This window comes from Galleria mellonella, unplaced genomic scaffold (genome assembly GCF_026898425.1).
Source record: "Galleria mellonella isolate WM207_F2 unplaced genomic scaffold, CSIRO_AGI_GalMel_v1 utg65, whole genome shotgun sequence".
Classification (NCBI taxonomy): Eukaryota; Metazoa; Arthropoda; class Insecta; order Lepidoptera; family Pyralidae; genus Galleria; species Galleria mellonella.
Genome location: NW_026442138.1, coordinates 8,252,436 through 8,268,023, shown reverse-complemented (window position 1 = coordinate 8,268,023; position 15,588 = coordinate 8,252,436). Strand labels below are relative to the sequence as shown.

At 29.6% G+C, this 15,588-nt stretch overlaps 2 protein-coding genes and 1 long non-coding RNA gene across 7 annotated transcripts in view; 1 reads left to right on the top strand and 2 right to left on the bottom strand.

Moving 5' to 3' along the window:
• LOC128201994 (uncharacterized) overlaps window positions 1-15,588 on the bottom strand; it is a 124,764-nt gene that overhangs the window by 35,492 nt on the left and 73,684 nt on the right. The gene's annotated exons all lie outside the window — the stretch shown is intronic.
• LOC113519742 (tRNA-specific adenosine deaminase 2) lies at window positions 442-10,313 on the top strand. 5 transcript variants are annotated; one of them, XM_031913374.2, is made up of 6 exons: window positions 442-744; window positions 2,150-2,269; window positions 4,564-4,707; window positions 6,391-6,546; window positions 7,801-7,925; window positions 8,900-9,035. In XM_031913374.2, the coding sequence occupies exons 1-5, from the start codon at window positions 610-612 to the stop codon at window positions 7,906-7,908; spliced, it is 663 nt and encodes a 220-aa protein (XP_031769234.2). In that variant the 5' UTR covers window positions 442-609; the 3' UTR covers window positions 7,909-7,925; window positions 8,900-9,035. The 5 variants fall into 5 exon arrangements, 4 of the variants coding, with proteins under 4 accessions (XP_031769234.2, XP_026760725.2, XP_031769236.2 ...); XM_026904924.3 differs by having other exon boundaries at window positions 442-879; XM_031913376.2 differs by lacking the exon at window positions 6,391-6,546 and having other exon boundaries at window positions 442-879.
• On the bottom strand, window positions 11,891-13,611 carry LOC113519743 (protein HEXIM2). The gene has a single exon (XM_026904925.3). It carries the CDS (start codon window positions 13,443-13,445, stop codon window positions 12,429-12,431), a length of 1,017 nt encoding a protein of 338 aa, XP_026760726.1. The 5' UTR covers window positions 13,446-13,611; the 3' UTR covers window positions 11,891-12,428.

The following is a 15,588-nucleotide window of genomic DNA, read 5'->3' as shown; positions in this document are numbered from 1 at the left end:
TTGGACATGGATATCGAAGAGCAGGACGTGATATAGATATTGCTATGCTTATTAGCAAATCCCAACCTCATATTGCAATGTTGAAATGTTTGTAAAGAAATAAATACATTTCCATTTTCATTATAAAGAAGCGACAAAGTATGAGTCAGACTCGTACTTTGAAGGTTCCCATATAATAATAAAAAAAAAAAAAACTGCTGAATTATTTTATTGTTTCTTCGAAGTGGATGCTTAGAATCATTTTGGAATTTTGTCAATATCAGCACAGTGCTGATTCATCAATAACATAGTCACGCACTCTGTGTTAATGTCATCATAGTGTCATTATCATCCATATGTCATTGTATTTAGACAAAATAAAAATAACGCAAAATAGTGATTACTTGCTCTGTGGTTAAACTAAACAAAAACGAAGTAATTATTAATCTGTGGTAATAGAGCTGACAACTAGTGTAAATGCAAAACGGCGGCTAATTTTCGATATTCTCTTAGTTTTTATTTGTATTTTCTCATTTAGTTTTTATTACAGTGTTTACAATTTCTATTAAGTTTTCGAAGAACTACGACAGAACTATTTATAATATCATAAAAAATTTGAAGGTGAGAATAATGGAGCCTGAAGTCATGTCATCATTTTTTTATCAAGAAATACCATGTAATAAAAACTTGGATTTATGCAACGAGTTTCTTGATCTTATAGATGAATTAAATAATAATTTGGAACAGTTACATTTGCCAAAAAAAGTTGAGTGCGTGTATAATCCCACAATTTATGCTCGAAACACGTTTGAAATGTATATACGAAATTATTGTAATACAAAAAAAAGAATAATGTTTTTCGGTATGAACCCAGGACCATGGGGAATGTCTCAAACAGGAGTAAGCTTTGCCCATAATACTTTAAGGATGGAATAGATAGCGTTTTGTTTCTATTGGATCACAGAAAAACATGGATTGTATCTACTTCGCTTAAACTAAAGATTAAGCAGACATAACATATCTTTCGCCTCCCTTTTCCCTTACCTCCCTCAATGATAATACCAATATAAGTCCTTTCTTTGAGTTTATAGATATAATTGTAAAGATAATATGCAGATGTGCAAAATTTTATGTTCATAAGTACATCCAATAGTATTAATACCCTATTCATTCATCCAGAAAGAAAATTATTAGGAAATTGTGTAGTTCTAAGAAAGAATAACACTATTTTTTAATGATATTCATTATTTATCACGTTATTTTTATTATATTATTCATATTAAATTACTTGATGAAATAAGAAATATTCTATTTATTTATTTAAACTTTATTGACTAATAAAATGTGATGCAAAAAGCAGATTTAATGCTATAGGCATACTCGGCCAGTCAACCTTTAGGATGTGCAGAGATACTCAATGCCTGTTTAAAAGATAAAATTATTTATTTTATTCTATCCATGTTTTCTGTAATCAAAGTTTCAGTAGATTGCATGTTTATTGTAGTGTAGACTTTAGTGGTATCAATATCTTTGTTTACTTCTATTTTTCTTCTTTAATTTTCTGTCTTTCTAAGATTCCTAACATTGCTTTGTTAATATATTTTTAGTTATTTTCATGAAATTGTTCTAACCTTATTTATATTTCTAGGTATTAAAGATTTATATTAAAAGTGCAGTTTTTTTTTATAAATTGATAATTCATTTATTTATTTAGTTGTTGCACTCTAGCATATACCAAGAGTAATTTGATCACCCATTAAAAAAAGTTGTAGCATAAATGAAGTAAAATATCTCCTTCATTTATGCTAGCAATATATTAGTAAGGAATGTTAGGTATGGAGGAAGTCAGGTTGGTTGGTCAATTGTAACAAATGCACCACTAATTTACCACTCCAGTTAATTTCTTTAATTTCCAGGAGGGCACTGTAAAGAGGTCAACTTGACAATGTATATTACCAATAATATGGTTACTTGTCTTTGTTTTTAACAATCCCTTCCTCTTGATGTTTTGACTTTAGTTTTTTTTTTTTTATTGAAGTTATTTTGGTTATAGATTTGTATATATTTCATTAGTTTTTTGTTTGCAAATATTTATAGAGTTAGTAACTTTTTGCTTAATCTTGGTTTGCCTTGCATTTACATTTCTATGAACATCTGTCATTGTTTTTAGGTCCCATTTGGAGAAATTGAATCTGTTCGAAATTGGCTGCATATAACAGGACCAGTAGGAAAACCTCCAAAAGAACTACATAGTAGACGAGTGGAAGGTTTTAATTGCAGCAGAAGTGAGGTATATAAAATATTTTATCAAGCATAAATTTATTACCAAACTTTGGTTGATTACACCAGTAAGTATGCACAGAATGACAAATATATTACGTGTATGTGAATGGTCTGTGTTTGTCTACTAAAAATAACCATACATACAAAAATCACACTAATCTAATTGTACTATAACCTTAATGCCAACATTATAGAAAGAACATATTTTATTTTGGGCACAATCATTGTACTGTACAATGATCTAAGAAATTTAAACTAAATATGGTTATTATTGATACGCCATTAAAAATATATGATTTATCTTTTATTACATGCCATGTAAATCTAAAAATTAGAATAAACAGTTATATAACAATATGTAAATCATAACATAATCTATTTTCGACATAATCTAAAAAATAATAAAAAATTACCATACAAGAAATAATAAGATATAATTTAAGACTTTGTTCTACAGAAAAACATTGACTAGAATTGTTGAAAAACTAATTGACTGAAAAACTAAACTACTGAACAAATTAAAAAAAATATATAGGAGCAATCTGAAAGTATATCCTTTCAGATACAAAAAGAACTTTCCAATTCGGTTTATAAATTACAGAGTAATGAGGTAACAAAATAAAAAAATGCAAATGTAATTTACATTTTACTTAAAAAAGAAATGAGAACCTTAAACCTTTTTGAAGTTAGTTGAAAATAGTTAAAATGAGATAGCATGAGATACCTTTACAACATTCGACATATCACAGGAAGCGAACCTACTACTGTCACATTTATATAATTTGGTATGTGCAAATTTCCTTTTAAGATGTTTTTATAATATATATTGATTGGGCCCAGGTTCCATACTAAACCACTTTCCAAATAAAGACAAACTTGAGGTAATCAATGCATCCGCATCTTCGCTTGTATGATAATATAAATCAGATATATATATTTTTACAACTTAAGTGTATTTTGAGCATATGGATATTATCTTAGGGGCTATATTTTTTGTATGTAACCTTATCTCTTTGATATAACATTTTGACATTAGCATATTTAAGAATATTTTTCAAGGGGTCTTAGCCCACTAAGAAATGATAGATCCATTTGGCCGCCTTCCACACATTCTTGAGGAGAAGGAATTGTTGGTAATCGAAACTAGCAACCCTATTGCTAGTGATATGCACTGTCAGATTACCTGCTTCGCAATAGGTCAATTTTTTTTTGTAATTTTCCCTCTTTGTTTAATATTTAGACATTAGCATATGAAAGTACTTTCCAAAGGGTCTTAGCCCATTAAACAAATTATGAATCCATCTAGCCACCTTATACACACTCTTGGGCGGAAGGAGCTGTTATTAACTGGGACTAGCAAACCTATTGCTAATGATATGCACTGTCAGATCGATCACCACACGGTTCCCCTGAAAAATGTGCTTAATTCTTGGTGAATTCGTGATGAGGAGCTAACTGGCCTGCCATCATCCTCACCTATCAGTCAAGCGTATACCGATAGTAGCTGAAGTTAATAACTGTATTGTTGAACTTTAATTACAAAAATATAAATGATAGCAGTATGTAGGAAAGCTGTAAGGATTTTTTTTGATGGATGAAAATGGTATCCGCCTGCGCTAACGGGATAAGCTGGCGGAGCACCAGTGAAGGGTGATAGATGAGAATGAAAACAGGCCAGTTAGCCCATCATGATGAATTCATCAGGAATTAACCATGATAGTGTTCAGGGAGAACCGCGAGGAGATCGACCTGGTTGGGTATATTGCTAGCAATTGGATTCTCAGTTTCCATTACTAACAATCCCTTTCCCCCCCAAGCTGTAAGGATTATTTGTCTCATTATAACATTACAAGTTTATAAAAAAAAGTATGTTTATTAGTATTAATCCATTAGGGGATTTTTTTTAAATTATTATACTTTATAATTACCCGATATTTTGATTAATTTGTGTATTATTTTAAAACCTATTTATTTAATATAAAGTATGTTTTGTATATTATAAGGATTAAATATTTTAGCCCTTTTTTTAGGATTAAAGTTAAATATTAGGTATCTAATAACACTGAGTTCTAAGTTTCTTTACAGAAAATTAATTACGAATACCAAATTTCCCTAGTGTTTTCATACGAAGACACTAGCGAAACACTAGAAAAATATAAAACATCGGGCTTATGGTTAATTTACTATTCATTAATAATTGTATCCTTCCACCTAATTGTATATATATTTATATCACATTAAATAGAATAGGTTTTTTTATTATGTATATTTTCAATTTTAAAATTGTATCATTTATTACAGATCAGCGGTGCCAGGTTCTGGGGTCTCTTTAAAAAACTTTGTGGTAAACCAGAAAACTTCTTCCGTAGTAGTTTTGTTTACAATTATTTGCCGCAACAATGGATGCGAAGCAATGGGGCAAATGTCACGCCAGGTGAATTTAGTGTAAGTATGAATTATCATTTTATAATCAATTGATCATGTATTTAACAATAGACGAAGTGAAATATCTATATCACAAATTGTATACATTTTTTTAGGGAAAATAGACATGCCTATACATCAAAATCATTTTTAATCATTGAGTATTCTAAAGTAACTTATGGTTCGACTTTAACAGATATACAGTATGTTAATAAACGTAACTCATAACTTAAAATTAGAGTAAATATTCATTAATAGGATCTAAAAAGATATTTTCCTAGAAAAAAAATTACATTACCAAAAAATAATAAAAAATAAAATTATCGAAGAAAAGAACAGCTGTATCTGTATCAACTGTACAACACAGTACAAGGTATATACACAACACACCTATTATTATGTAGATACAAATACAGTTTCTTTTTCTTTGGAGAATTTTCGTTTTATTCTTTTGTAATATATTTCTTATATATATTTTTTTTTTCTAGGAAAAAGTCTTTGAGACCGTATTAATGAATCCTAACACCAGATTTAAGAAATTGGTTACGTTAATTAACATACTGAATATGATAGACATAAGATATAATTTACACTAATATTATTTATTTGTAACAGATAAACTAGAATACTGTTTAAACGATTAAAAAAAATTAACCACTAGAAAGCTATATAATTAGCGAGTAAAATAGACTATAGTCTATGTTACTCGGTAATATTGATATTAATTAACAATATGTATATTATTTTCAATAAATTAAAGATCCCTCTGAAAATTACAATAATGTATCAAAAATTTGCATATAACAGTCATTAGTGGGCGTCCGCTTCGAAAACTTTTGATAATACATAGAATAATGTACTATTTGTTTATAGTACTATTCATTGCTCACAAAAAAATGTAATACTGCATATTTAACTATTATATTTAAATCATAGTAATTATTTCAAACTGACCTTCCGTTAGAAATTACAACGGGTATAAAATAATAATGGTCAGAAAAATACAGAACAGCCTATTTTATTTTATTTTTTTTATTTTATACAACTTAGAATGGCAAACAAGCTGACGGCCCACCTGATGGAAAGTGGTAACCGTCGCCTATAGACATGAGCAGTACCATGGACATAACAGAGTATACTGTTTCGCCCATGATACCCCCCATGCGTTGCCATTCCTGAGGACTCAGGTGTTATTCCTCTGTACCCAGTAAATTCACGCCATATCCCACCCTTCAAACCGAAACACAGCCATGCAAACACAACTGCTTCACGGTTGAAACACGAATGGGACAGAGGTACCCACGCAATCGACTTTCGTACAAAGTCTCCCTCTGGTAAAGCCTTACGGTATTGTTACGGTATTATTGTTATCTTCTATTGGTCAAAGTAACAATTTAAAATACTAATTTACTTTTCTGTCTACCCGTGTGAAGCCGGGGCGGGTAGCTAGTTCTTAGATAAATTGATTAAATATGCCATCGAATAAATTTATTTAAGATGTAAATCCTCTGTCTTATTAAAAATAATAAAACATTTAAACACTGACTGTTAAGTCGACAAAAGATGGGTGTAAATATTATTTCGAACAATTAATTAAAAATAGGTTTTATTTTAATTTTTGTTGATAACAATACTTTTTAGGGTTAAATTAAATTGTTCTGTTATTTATATGTTCTATGCCCTAAAATAGATTTTTGTTTTTAGGCTTTGGATATGACCGCATTGTTTGATATATGTGACCCAACTTTCATAAAGGTCCTCGAAATTTATGAAGTGGAAATCATAATAGCTATCGGAAAGTTTTGTGAAAAAAGAGCACAAAAAGCATTAAAAAAATATTTACCAGAATCTAAAATACAGGTAACACATTTAAAATATAATAAATAATAATATACACGTAAAAAAATATTGTAGACATAAGTTTATTAAGTATTTTTTTTTTTTTCTAATTACTGCAGTCTGTTTTAAAATAAAACAGTGTTTTTAAAGAGTGAAAAGTCAATGAATGTCGTAAGCAGTCGAAACCATCCATCTTCTATTCGTATAAGTATACTCTGATAAGAAGAAATTGGCGCCATTCCTAATCTTATTCTTTAGATATATAATATTATTTCAATTTAATAAGAAGACATAAACAATTTTTTTTTATAGATTATATTCGAATTATTATAAACTTAATTTATAATGGTCTATAAAATAATACTTTCGCGAAACTATCAATTTAAAATATAAATTTTAAAGATAGGAAAAAGAAACCTCTTAATCAACACTATTGAGTAAATGATGCACTGACTGTCTGTCCTTGCATAACATTAGTAACCACTAGAAAAAAAATAGCACGTACATTGAAAATAGAGTTTGTGCGGGCGAAGTTGCAATATCTTTTAGAGTAGAGTTTTTTACTTATATGAATTTAAGTGGGTCCTATGGGGCTATATATTAATTCTTAGAAATAAATAGTACCTACGCATTGAGGGTCATTTCACGATCTTGATCTAAGTTTAAGACCTTTTCCAACTCACTTCCTTTTCTGCTTAAAAAAGCCATGCCATTTTCAACAGTGATTTTACCAAGACCAAAGTCCCCATACAGAACTAATATCTCTTGAAAAAATTATTGAGCTGCTTTCCTTTGTTTGATATCTCAACGCGGTAAAACCTATATACATTATTATTAAATTTCTTCCTTTCTGACGTTTTACTTAGTTTTCCATTGTTAATTCTGAAGTTGAATGTTATTCAAATGGTGATAATAAGTCGCCTAATAAATACCTACTTAGATAAGTAATACCAATCCCTTTAACTAGGTGTAAGGTAAATGTTAATAATCAGACCTAACAGTCCCATTACTAGCACTTATAATCTCACAGGTCGACCTCCACGCGGTTCCTGGAAACCATCGTGGTTAATTTTTGGTGAATTCATCACCATGAGCCAACTGACCTGCTTCATCCTCACTTGTCATCCTGCACTAGTACCCCGCCATCATGCCCAATTTTTAAACACAAATCATAATAGACTATCACAACTAATAGTCCTATATGCTACGTGCATGCGGAACGTATTGATACGGAAAATATTATTTAAAATAATAAATAATAATATATTGTTACAGATTTTATACCTACCACACCCAAGTCCAAGAGCTGTTAACAATACGAACTGGGAAGAAAAGGCATTGGAATCGTTAAAGAATTTCAATTTACTTCAATACTACACATAAATTATATTTTTAATGAGGTAGTATACCTTATATATCATACAGGAAACCTGAACGTAACCCCTTTTATAATTGAAAAATAATAATTATAATTAAAGATGACAAAAAAAAGCCGACTTCAGTTGTGACAAAACCAGTTATTTTGAACTAAAAACTAAACTACTGAACTGATTTTGATAAATTTTCTATGGGACCTAATAATGGGATAAACCTTTATATATATATATATAAAGGTTTATCCCATTATATATATATATATATATATATATATATATATATATATATATATATATATATATATATATATATATATATATATATATATATATATATATATATATATAGTTGGAGGTGTACTTGTTCAGGTATCTCATCCTCGCTATTCGATACAAGTATATTTGATGCCTGCTCTATTGGACACATAGAGACATACATATATATTTAGAGTGCAAATTAGGGGACATAAAGTAAGATCGACGACTCGACAAGGATTTCGCGCTATCTTAAAATGACAAACCCATTGGTGTGCAAGACTCTCTCCCAGGAGAGAATTACAAAACTCACTTTTCAATTCATAACGAAATTTTATAATATTTTATCACAGACTACATTTACTTGTGATAGCATAGGTACATAAATAATTACTAATCCATACTAATGTTATAAATATGGAAGTAAGTTTGGTCATTTGTTACCTTATAGCGCCTGGTTAAGCTGTTAAAGCTTAACCAGTCACTAAAATTTGGTATACCTATACGAAATGGAATGGAGAAGGATATTGGCTATAATTATTATTCCGGTCAGTAAACATCTCTGTAAGACTATAGAAATGTATGCTAATTACACCTCATAATTATTATAATTATGGTGTTTAAGCGACTTCTAATAATACAACTAGTAACAAGCTACTTTACCAATTTAGGTGGAAAGTCAATCCCCTGATTTAAGAATGACGCGTTGAAAATAATAAATATAATGTAGCATTTCTTTTCAGACTGCTCAATTATAATATAAAAAGACAATACTGTGATTTTAATTAAAAAAGAATAAATATAAAAATATGGTTGATTTTATGAAGAGAGCCCTTGAACTAGCAACGGAAGCCATGGAAGCTCAGGAAGTTCCAGTTGGATGTGTTTTCACCTACAATGGAAATATTATCGCCGAGTCTAGGAACAGTGTAAATATCACTCGTAACCCAACAAGACATGCAGAGATTAATTGTATCGATTACGTTTTAGATTATTGTAAAAGTAACAACATAGATTATACAAATTACTTCCAAAATATAACAGTATATGTAACAGTGGAACCTTGCATAATGTGTGCATCTGCACTGAACAATTTAAAAGTTAAAGAAGTTGTTTATGGTTGCGCTAATGATAGATTTGGTGGAAAAACTGTATTGGATGTGAGTAAATTTTATGAGAACACTTACAAATTAACAGGAAACTTACTATCAAATGCAGCTATGGCGTTACTAAAACAGTTTTACAAGGGCACAAACCCTAATGCTCCCGAGTCAAAAGTGAAAAAGAAAAAGAATCATATTTAAAATAAAATAAGTTTTCTAATCAAATATGAATAAATAATTTACCTTTGTGGTTTTACATATATATATTTCAATTATTAAGCGGTGGAGCTTATTAGTATTATGGTATAATTTTATTTTATGAACAATGAGTGTTCTATTATTGTAATAGTGTTCCTAGGAGTTAGTCATAGTCTGAGATATAATTTCCATAAGTATATATTTATAAAATGATAATTATTATAAGTAATTGACTTATTAATAAACATTATTTTGTACAATTAGTATTTTATAAATTCGACGACTCAGTTGTTGTAAATTTGGGTAAATTTTCATTAATTGTTGAACTATAGTTACTTAGTGATTTTATTGTTTTAATGTTAATAACAACAACGTTCAACATTTTCCGTTTCGTTTGTATCATAACAATAACATTTCATTACTTTTCTATTAAAGGAAAATTAATAATAAATTTTAATGTTGTTTGACGACATATACCCTCAACAAAAATCACAAAATTGTCGTAAAAAAATTATTATATTATCCAATTTTTCAAAGAGTCTAATCATGATTTTTTTCACATCTTGACCTTAATAATCCTATACAGATCTGATATTATTATTTAATTATAATAATAAATATATGTTAAGTTCCTAGATTTGTACATATAATAATATTCGACCTGTGTTTCATAATGTTCCTGTTTTAGAAAAAAATAATCCATACCATTTGCTCAATTGATTTTATAATAAGTCTATAATTTTGTATAAAAATCAGGGAGTGCATCTGAAAATAAGGGAGTTAATAAATGTAATCATATAATTTACAGCTTTATAAGAATCTATTAAATAATTCAACAGTAGTTTATCAAAACCTGTACAAAATTCAATGGACGTAGTTCTACTGTTTTAATACTATAAATGATTCTATCACAAATTTCTAAATTAGAAATTTAGTTATTATTTTGCATTAAGTCCAAACTATCCTATATAATTATTATTAGAGGACACGAATCTAATAATCACAGAACGGGAAAAAACAAAAAACAGTTTTTCTGTTCTAAGGTACCAACATATGTACATGTTTTTATTTTATGTATAACAAGCCCATAGGCAAGAGATGATATGAGGACAAATCAACTGAAATATATTACTGATGTTTAATTTGATAGTTGTGGAGTATTTAAAAAAACATTGACTCCCCAGTCAACAAAGTACTTCAGCTACTTGATTACGAGCCTAACTCAGCAAGTCTAAAAGTTATCTACATTTATTTCAACTTTAAGAATAAAAGGGATGATTCCCTAAAACAGCGATACACACTACGATCGTACGATTTTACCATTACGATATAGTAGGAAAACCTAATATATGGAGTTTATGGAGACGATGTTTCTGTACACGTCTACAATATTGTTGCGAAAATTTAAAGCATTTCCATACAATTGAATGCATATTTTACTTATATATCGCGATGGTAAAATCGTACATCAACGTGCCATACTTAGGTATAATAAAAAACGTCCTATATAGAGCAATTTTCGGCTATTGTTGTTATAAGGAATCGCCCTCAAATTTACTTTGTATATTTAACAAAAAAAAGTACCTACTTTGTTTGCTTTATAAATCACTGTAATACCTAATCTACCTTCATACGTCAATGTTAATTTAGTTAAAATAAATTGGTGTCCATGAATATTGTGTTTAAGTAGGTACCTACCTATGTCTTAAATATATACGTATACATTCAAGTGTTTTCTATAGTTTATTTTTTATTTTTTAAGGACTACTTTGTTTAAGTACCTATATTAGGCTTATCATACACCGTACTGATTTCTATCTACTTTGTCTACTCTTGGAAAGAGAGGAATTATTTACTTAAAAAATTTCCGATTTAGGATCAGCTAATATAGATTGAATTCAAAACAATATCACAGAATATCGACGGCTATAGTACCTCATATTAGACTCCCTATTATGCCTCCATACCCTGGAATGTCCCTGTGATATCCTACATTTTAAATATAAATTTGGGGATATGTTTATATCCCCAAATTTATATTTAAAATGTAGGATTTAGGAATATATGCAGACTAAAACTAGAAGTAAAACAAATTCAATATCTTTATATTGCTTGAAAACTTGTACTATTTTAATTTTTTTGTTTTTGACAGAGATAAGTAAACAGATTCTTAAGTAGCTTTACGAGCATGCATTCTGCATATCACTCCAGAGTGATGTGTCAGTAATTTCTTTCCCTTGACCTAGAAGTTTGTCATAATAAATCTTTTGTTGTTTAATACCCAGTGATTTACAATCACATACAATAGCAATATGCATTTTTTTTACAAATTAGGTATAATATTATTAATAGATAATTCACATTTAAGTTTTTTCTAAATCAAGATCTATTTAATTATAGTCATGTAATATGGTGAACATTTAAAAACATTAATCTCATTTATAACTGTCTTTAATGATTCCCTGTTTAATGTATATTTAAAATAAGTTATCCTACATTATTATCTACTTGACACATTAAATTTGGTTTTTAACTTACATTGTAGACACTCATACTTAACAAAACCAACAATAACCATAAAATATTAATATCCAAATAGCTAAAATACATATATTATAACTTTTCATACATTTTCTCTTACAACTAGAACACCTCACTGTATCAACATAAAAGTGAGATCTTTATCTGGAATATTAGTACATCACTCGTACATTAAAAAAATCACTACTGATAAAATATCCACAAGGATATCACAGAAAATTTCACTAAATCTAATATGAGATCTCACAATTACATTCCCACAGTGAAAAAAAAGTAATTGTTAAAATAACTGATACAATATAACATCTGGCAAGTAAACTAAATGCATTATGCTTAATAAATTTTCCCACAATTTAAAGTACAAAATATATTGCTAAAATTTAAATACTGTTACAAACTATTTAATACAAACAAAACTACTGTTAACTAATTATTCATTAGGACTGTGGAAACCATTAACAAGTGGATATTCAGGCTCTAATTCTTCAGTATTTCCATTCACTTCGAAATCTTGTCCTATTCCATTAGGAATATTTTCTGAAATGTTTACTGTTTGTGTATCTACTGGACTAGCACACTGACTGGAACTGCTACAACTGTCTGATGTGGAAGAACTATCACTTTCTGAATCTTCACTGGAAGTACTTTGTGATCTCTGTCTTAAATGTTCATTTTCTATTTGCAACTTTTCATTAGCCAATGTAAGTTGATGAATCTGTTCCTCTTGTTCCTTTAAACGTTGCATTACATCATCAATTGAAGGTTCGTCAGCACTAGACACAATGGATGTTCCTGAAGTGTCTCTATCAGTTATCATGCTGTCCTTATCACTTGCCATGGTTTCTTTGTCTGCTGCAGTTGATTCCTTATCATTATCTGAACATTTTGGCCTTGAACGTTCCGTTCTTTTAACGAGATTATCATACTTGGCTTCCAACAGAAGATACTCTTGAATAAGTTCATTCTTTGACATATTTGACAATCGTTCACTTTGTGCATCCTCATATACACTGGAAAACTCTTTAGTCAGATATTCCTCTTCATCTTCAGGAAGAGAAAAAAAATAATTTTCTTCAGAGTCAACGCTAAAACTAGAGTCACGTGTACGTGCGGAAGGTGTGTGTAAAATATGGAAGGTATTTTCAGGTTCAGGTTTATGTATCTCCATTAAAAATTGATTATTATTAAACGGTGCGTGAGTCTTTGCTAAAACAATTTTTCGAAATCTATTATTTCTCTTAGATTTTTCATTTTTACGTCTATCTTGCCAAGGAGCTTTCATAAATGGTAACAACAATTTCCGTTTAGATTTCCCGCGCCTCCTCTTCTTTTTGACAGTTCCATCAATTTTAGGTTTTTGCATATCAAGCATAGATGGCGCATCGACTAATGGAGGTCGCGTCGGTTCACCATCTTTTATTTCAGTTATTATGTTATTTACGTCCATTGGACTATTTTTATATATTATTATTTATCACTTACTCTCTTATATATTTATAAACTTATTGCTATAATCTTATTATGGATAGAGCACAAATTTTTGGAGATAACGACTACAAAACACTTGCTTTTAGGAAGCTAGACAGAACGCAAATGAAGCAACGCCACCATTGTTATTTATTTATTTAACTTATAACTTTTTTATTATCATGGTGTGGTGTTACCCGTCGTTAAGAACTTAAATTACTTAAAATTATCAATTACATAGCAGGTTTATACCTAACCCAAGACACGCTTTTGTAATTTTATTTGTAACCTTAGCAACCCACAATACAGATAATAGGAAAGAAAAATGGCTTTAAATTTTCGGCGACGATAATTATACATCAAAGAAATAAATAGATAAATGCGTCTGTTTTCAACATAAATTATAACAGCGTTGAAGATCATCCACTAAATAGTTAATAAAAAAATAGTACCTGCTAAGCAAAAAGATCGTACTTGTCCTACGTCCCTATTTATTATTTTACATTAAATTGAGGAGTAAACCTAGGCATTTTAGTAAATATGTTATACCATGGTATAATTATAGTTTTGCGTTGTAAAAGTTGACATTTGTGAAATTATGGGCTTCGTAGATAATTAGTAATTAATTATAAGCAGCGCAGTCTTTTTACCTAACAATAAATTTGCCGTTTTTGAATGATCACTTTATGTATCTCATTAAAAATAATAATGGAGGTAGGTACCTAACGTATCTAATGTGATTACTGGGAGGGAAGCGATTTTTAGTATTGAGGTCTAGCTTCTACATTGCTGGCAATACATCTTATCAGGTCGACCTCCTCACGCTCTCCCCTGAAAGCCATCATTTGTAATTCTAAGTGCATTTTTCACGATAAGCTAACTGACATATCTATTTATCCTCGTTACCCATCTCTCACTGGTACCTTGGCAGCGTATACCATCAGCGCGGGATAGGTAGTCATTCCATTGTCACCCATTTAAAAAAAATAGAATTACAAACCGCTAGACCTTTGAAAATAGTGATTCCAACAAGTAAAAATCAATAACTAAAAAAATAGAACACGTATAAGTGCCATTACTAGAGACAATCTGTCTAAAGTAATTATTATAGTCTGAAATTGAATTCGAGTTCAAAAATAAAAAAAAGGCTTAACCCTTTTGTTGACCATGGCAAAAAATAAATGACTTTTGTTGTTCATCAGAAAACATTGAAAAATTGTGGTAGAATCCAATACATATATTTATTTATTTAATGTATAGTATATAGTATTTATTTATTTAATGTATCAGTCATTCTTATAATTATTATAAAGATGCTCTGTTATTCATATTAATGGATTGCATAACCTGTAATAGGATACTATTGATTCCATATTTTGGAAGAAAGTTCATTAATTCATTACATTTTCTCCAAATCCACAACACAACCTAAAATCATATGATTAACAATCAGATTCTTTTCTACAATGTTGTTAAATATTTAATCCATGTATCCTTTTTTTTCTGAAACCGTGTTTTAGCCGTAGGTCCGGCATAGAATAAACCATCCCTTCCTTTCCCGTGGGTATCATAAGAGGCGACTAAGGGAACTTAATAGTTGAGGAATGAGCAGCAGTGTCCCTTTTAAAACAACGTCAAAGTCTAACTGCGGTTACTAATCTACATATCAAACATGACAACAGGCACCCCTAAAAGAGGCCATTATACAACAATGGACAGTTAACGGATGTAATGATAATGATGATACTTATGAAACCATCAGTACGAGTACCTCACACAACATTCCATAGGACTCCGCACGCATTTCTCTTCTATACGACAGGAAGTATAACCTTTTCAGTTAATAAAAGACAATAAAAAAATAAACTCAGAAAAATATAATCTAATTAAAAACATTTATGTCGACCAAAAAATATATCCGCTTTAGTTTTTAACATCAAAAACTTAACAACTTTTAATATAGGTTTTGACTATACCTTAGAGAGGTGTGTTATTAGCTTTATAAACTATAAATTGGCAACTTACGAGACAAAAATATAATAACCTGTATGTTAGAGCGAGAGATAATAGGATAATATTGTAATTTGCACAGCATAGGCTCGAAGCTATTTTCGTGGAAGTGT

Excerpts from the sequence above, each read along its gene's own strand:
- LOC113519742 (XM_026904924.3), top strand. The coding sequence starts at position 610 with ATGGAGCCTGAAGTCATGTCATCATTTTTTTATCAAGAAATACCATGT. Across the intron at positions 2,270-4,563 it reads TTAATTGCAGCAGAAGTGAG|ATCAGCGGTGCCAGGTTCTG; the intron begins GTATATAAAATA and ends CATTTATTACAG. Across the intron at positions 6,547-7,800 it reads TACCAGAATCTAAAATACAG|ATTTTATACCTACCACACCC; the intron begins GTAACACATTTA and ends ATATTGTTACAG.
- LOC113519743 (XM_026904925.3), bottom strand. The coding sequence starts at position 13,445 with ATGGACGTAAATAACATAATAACTGAAATAAAAGATGGTGAACCGACG.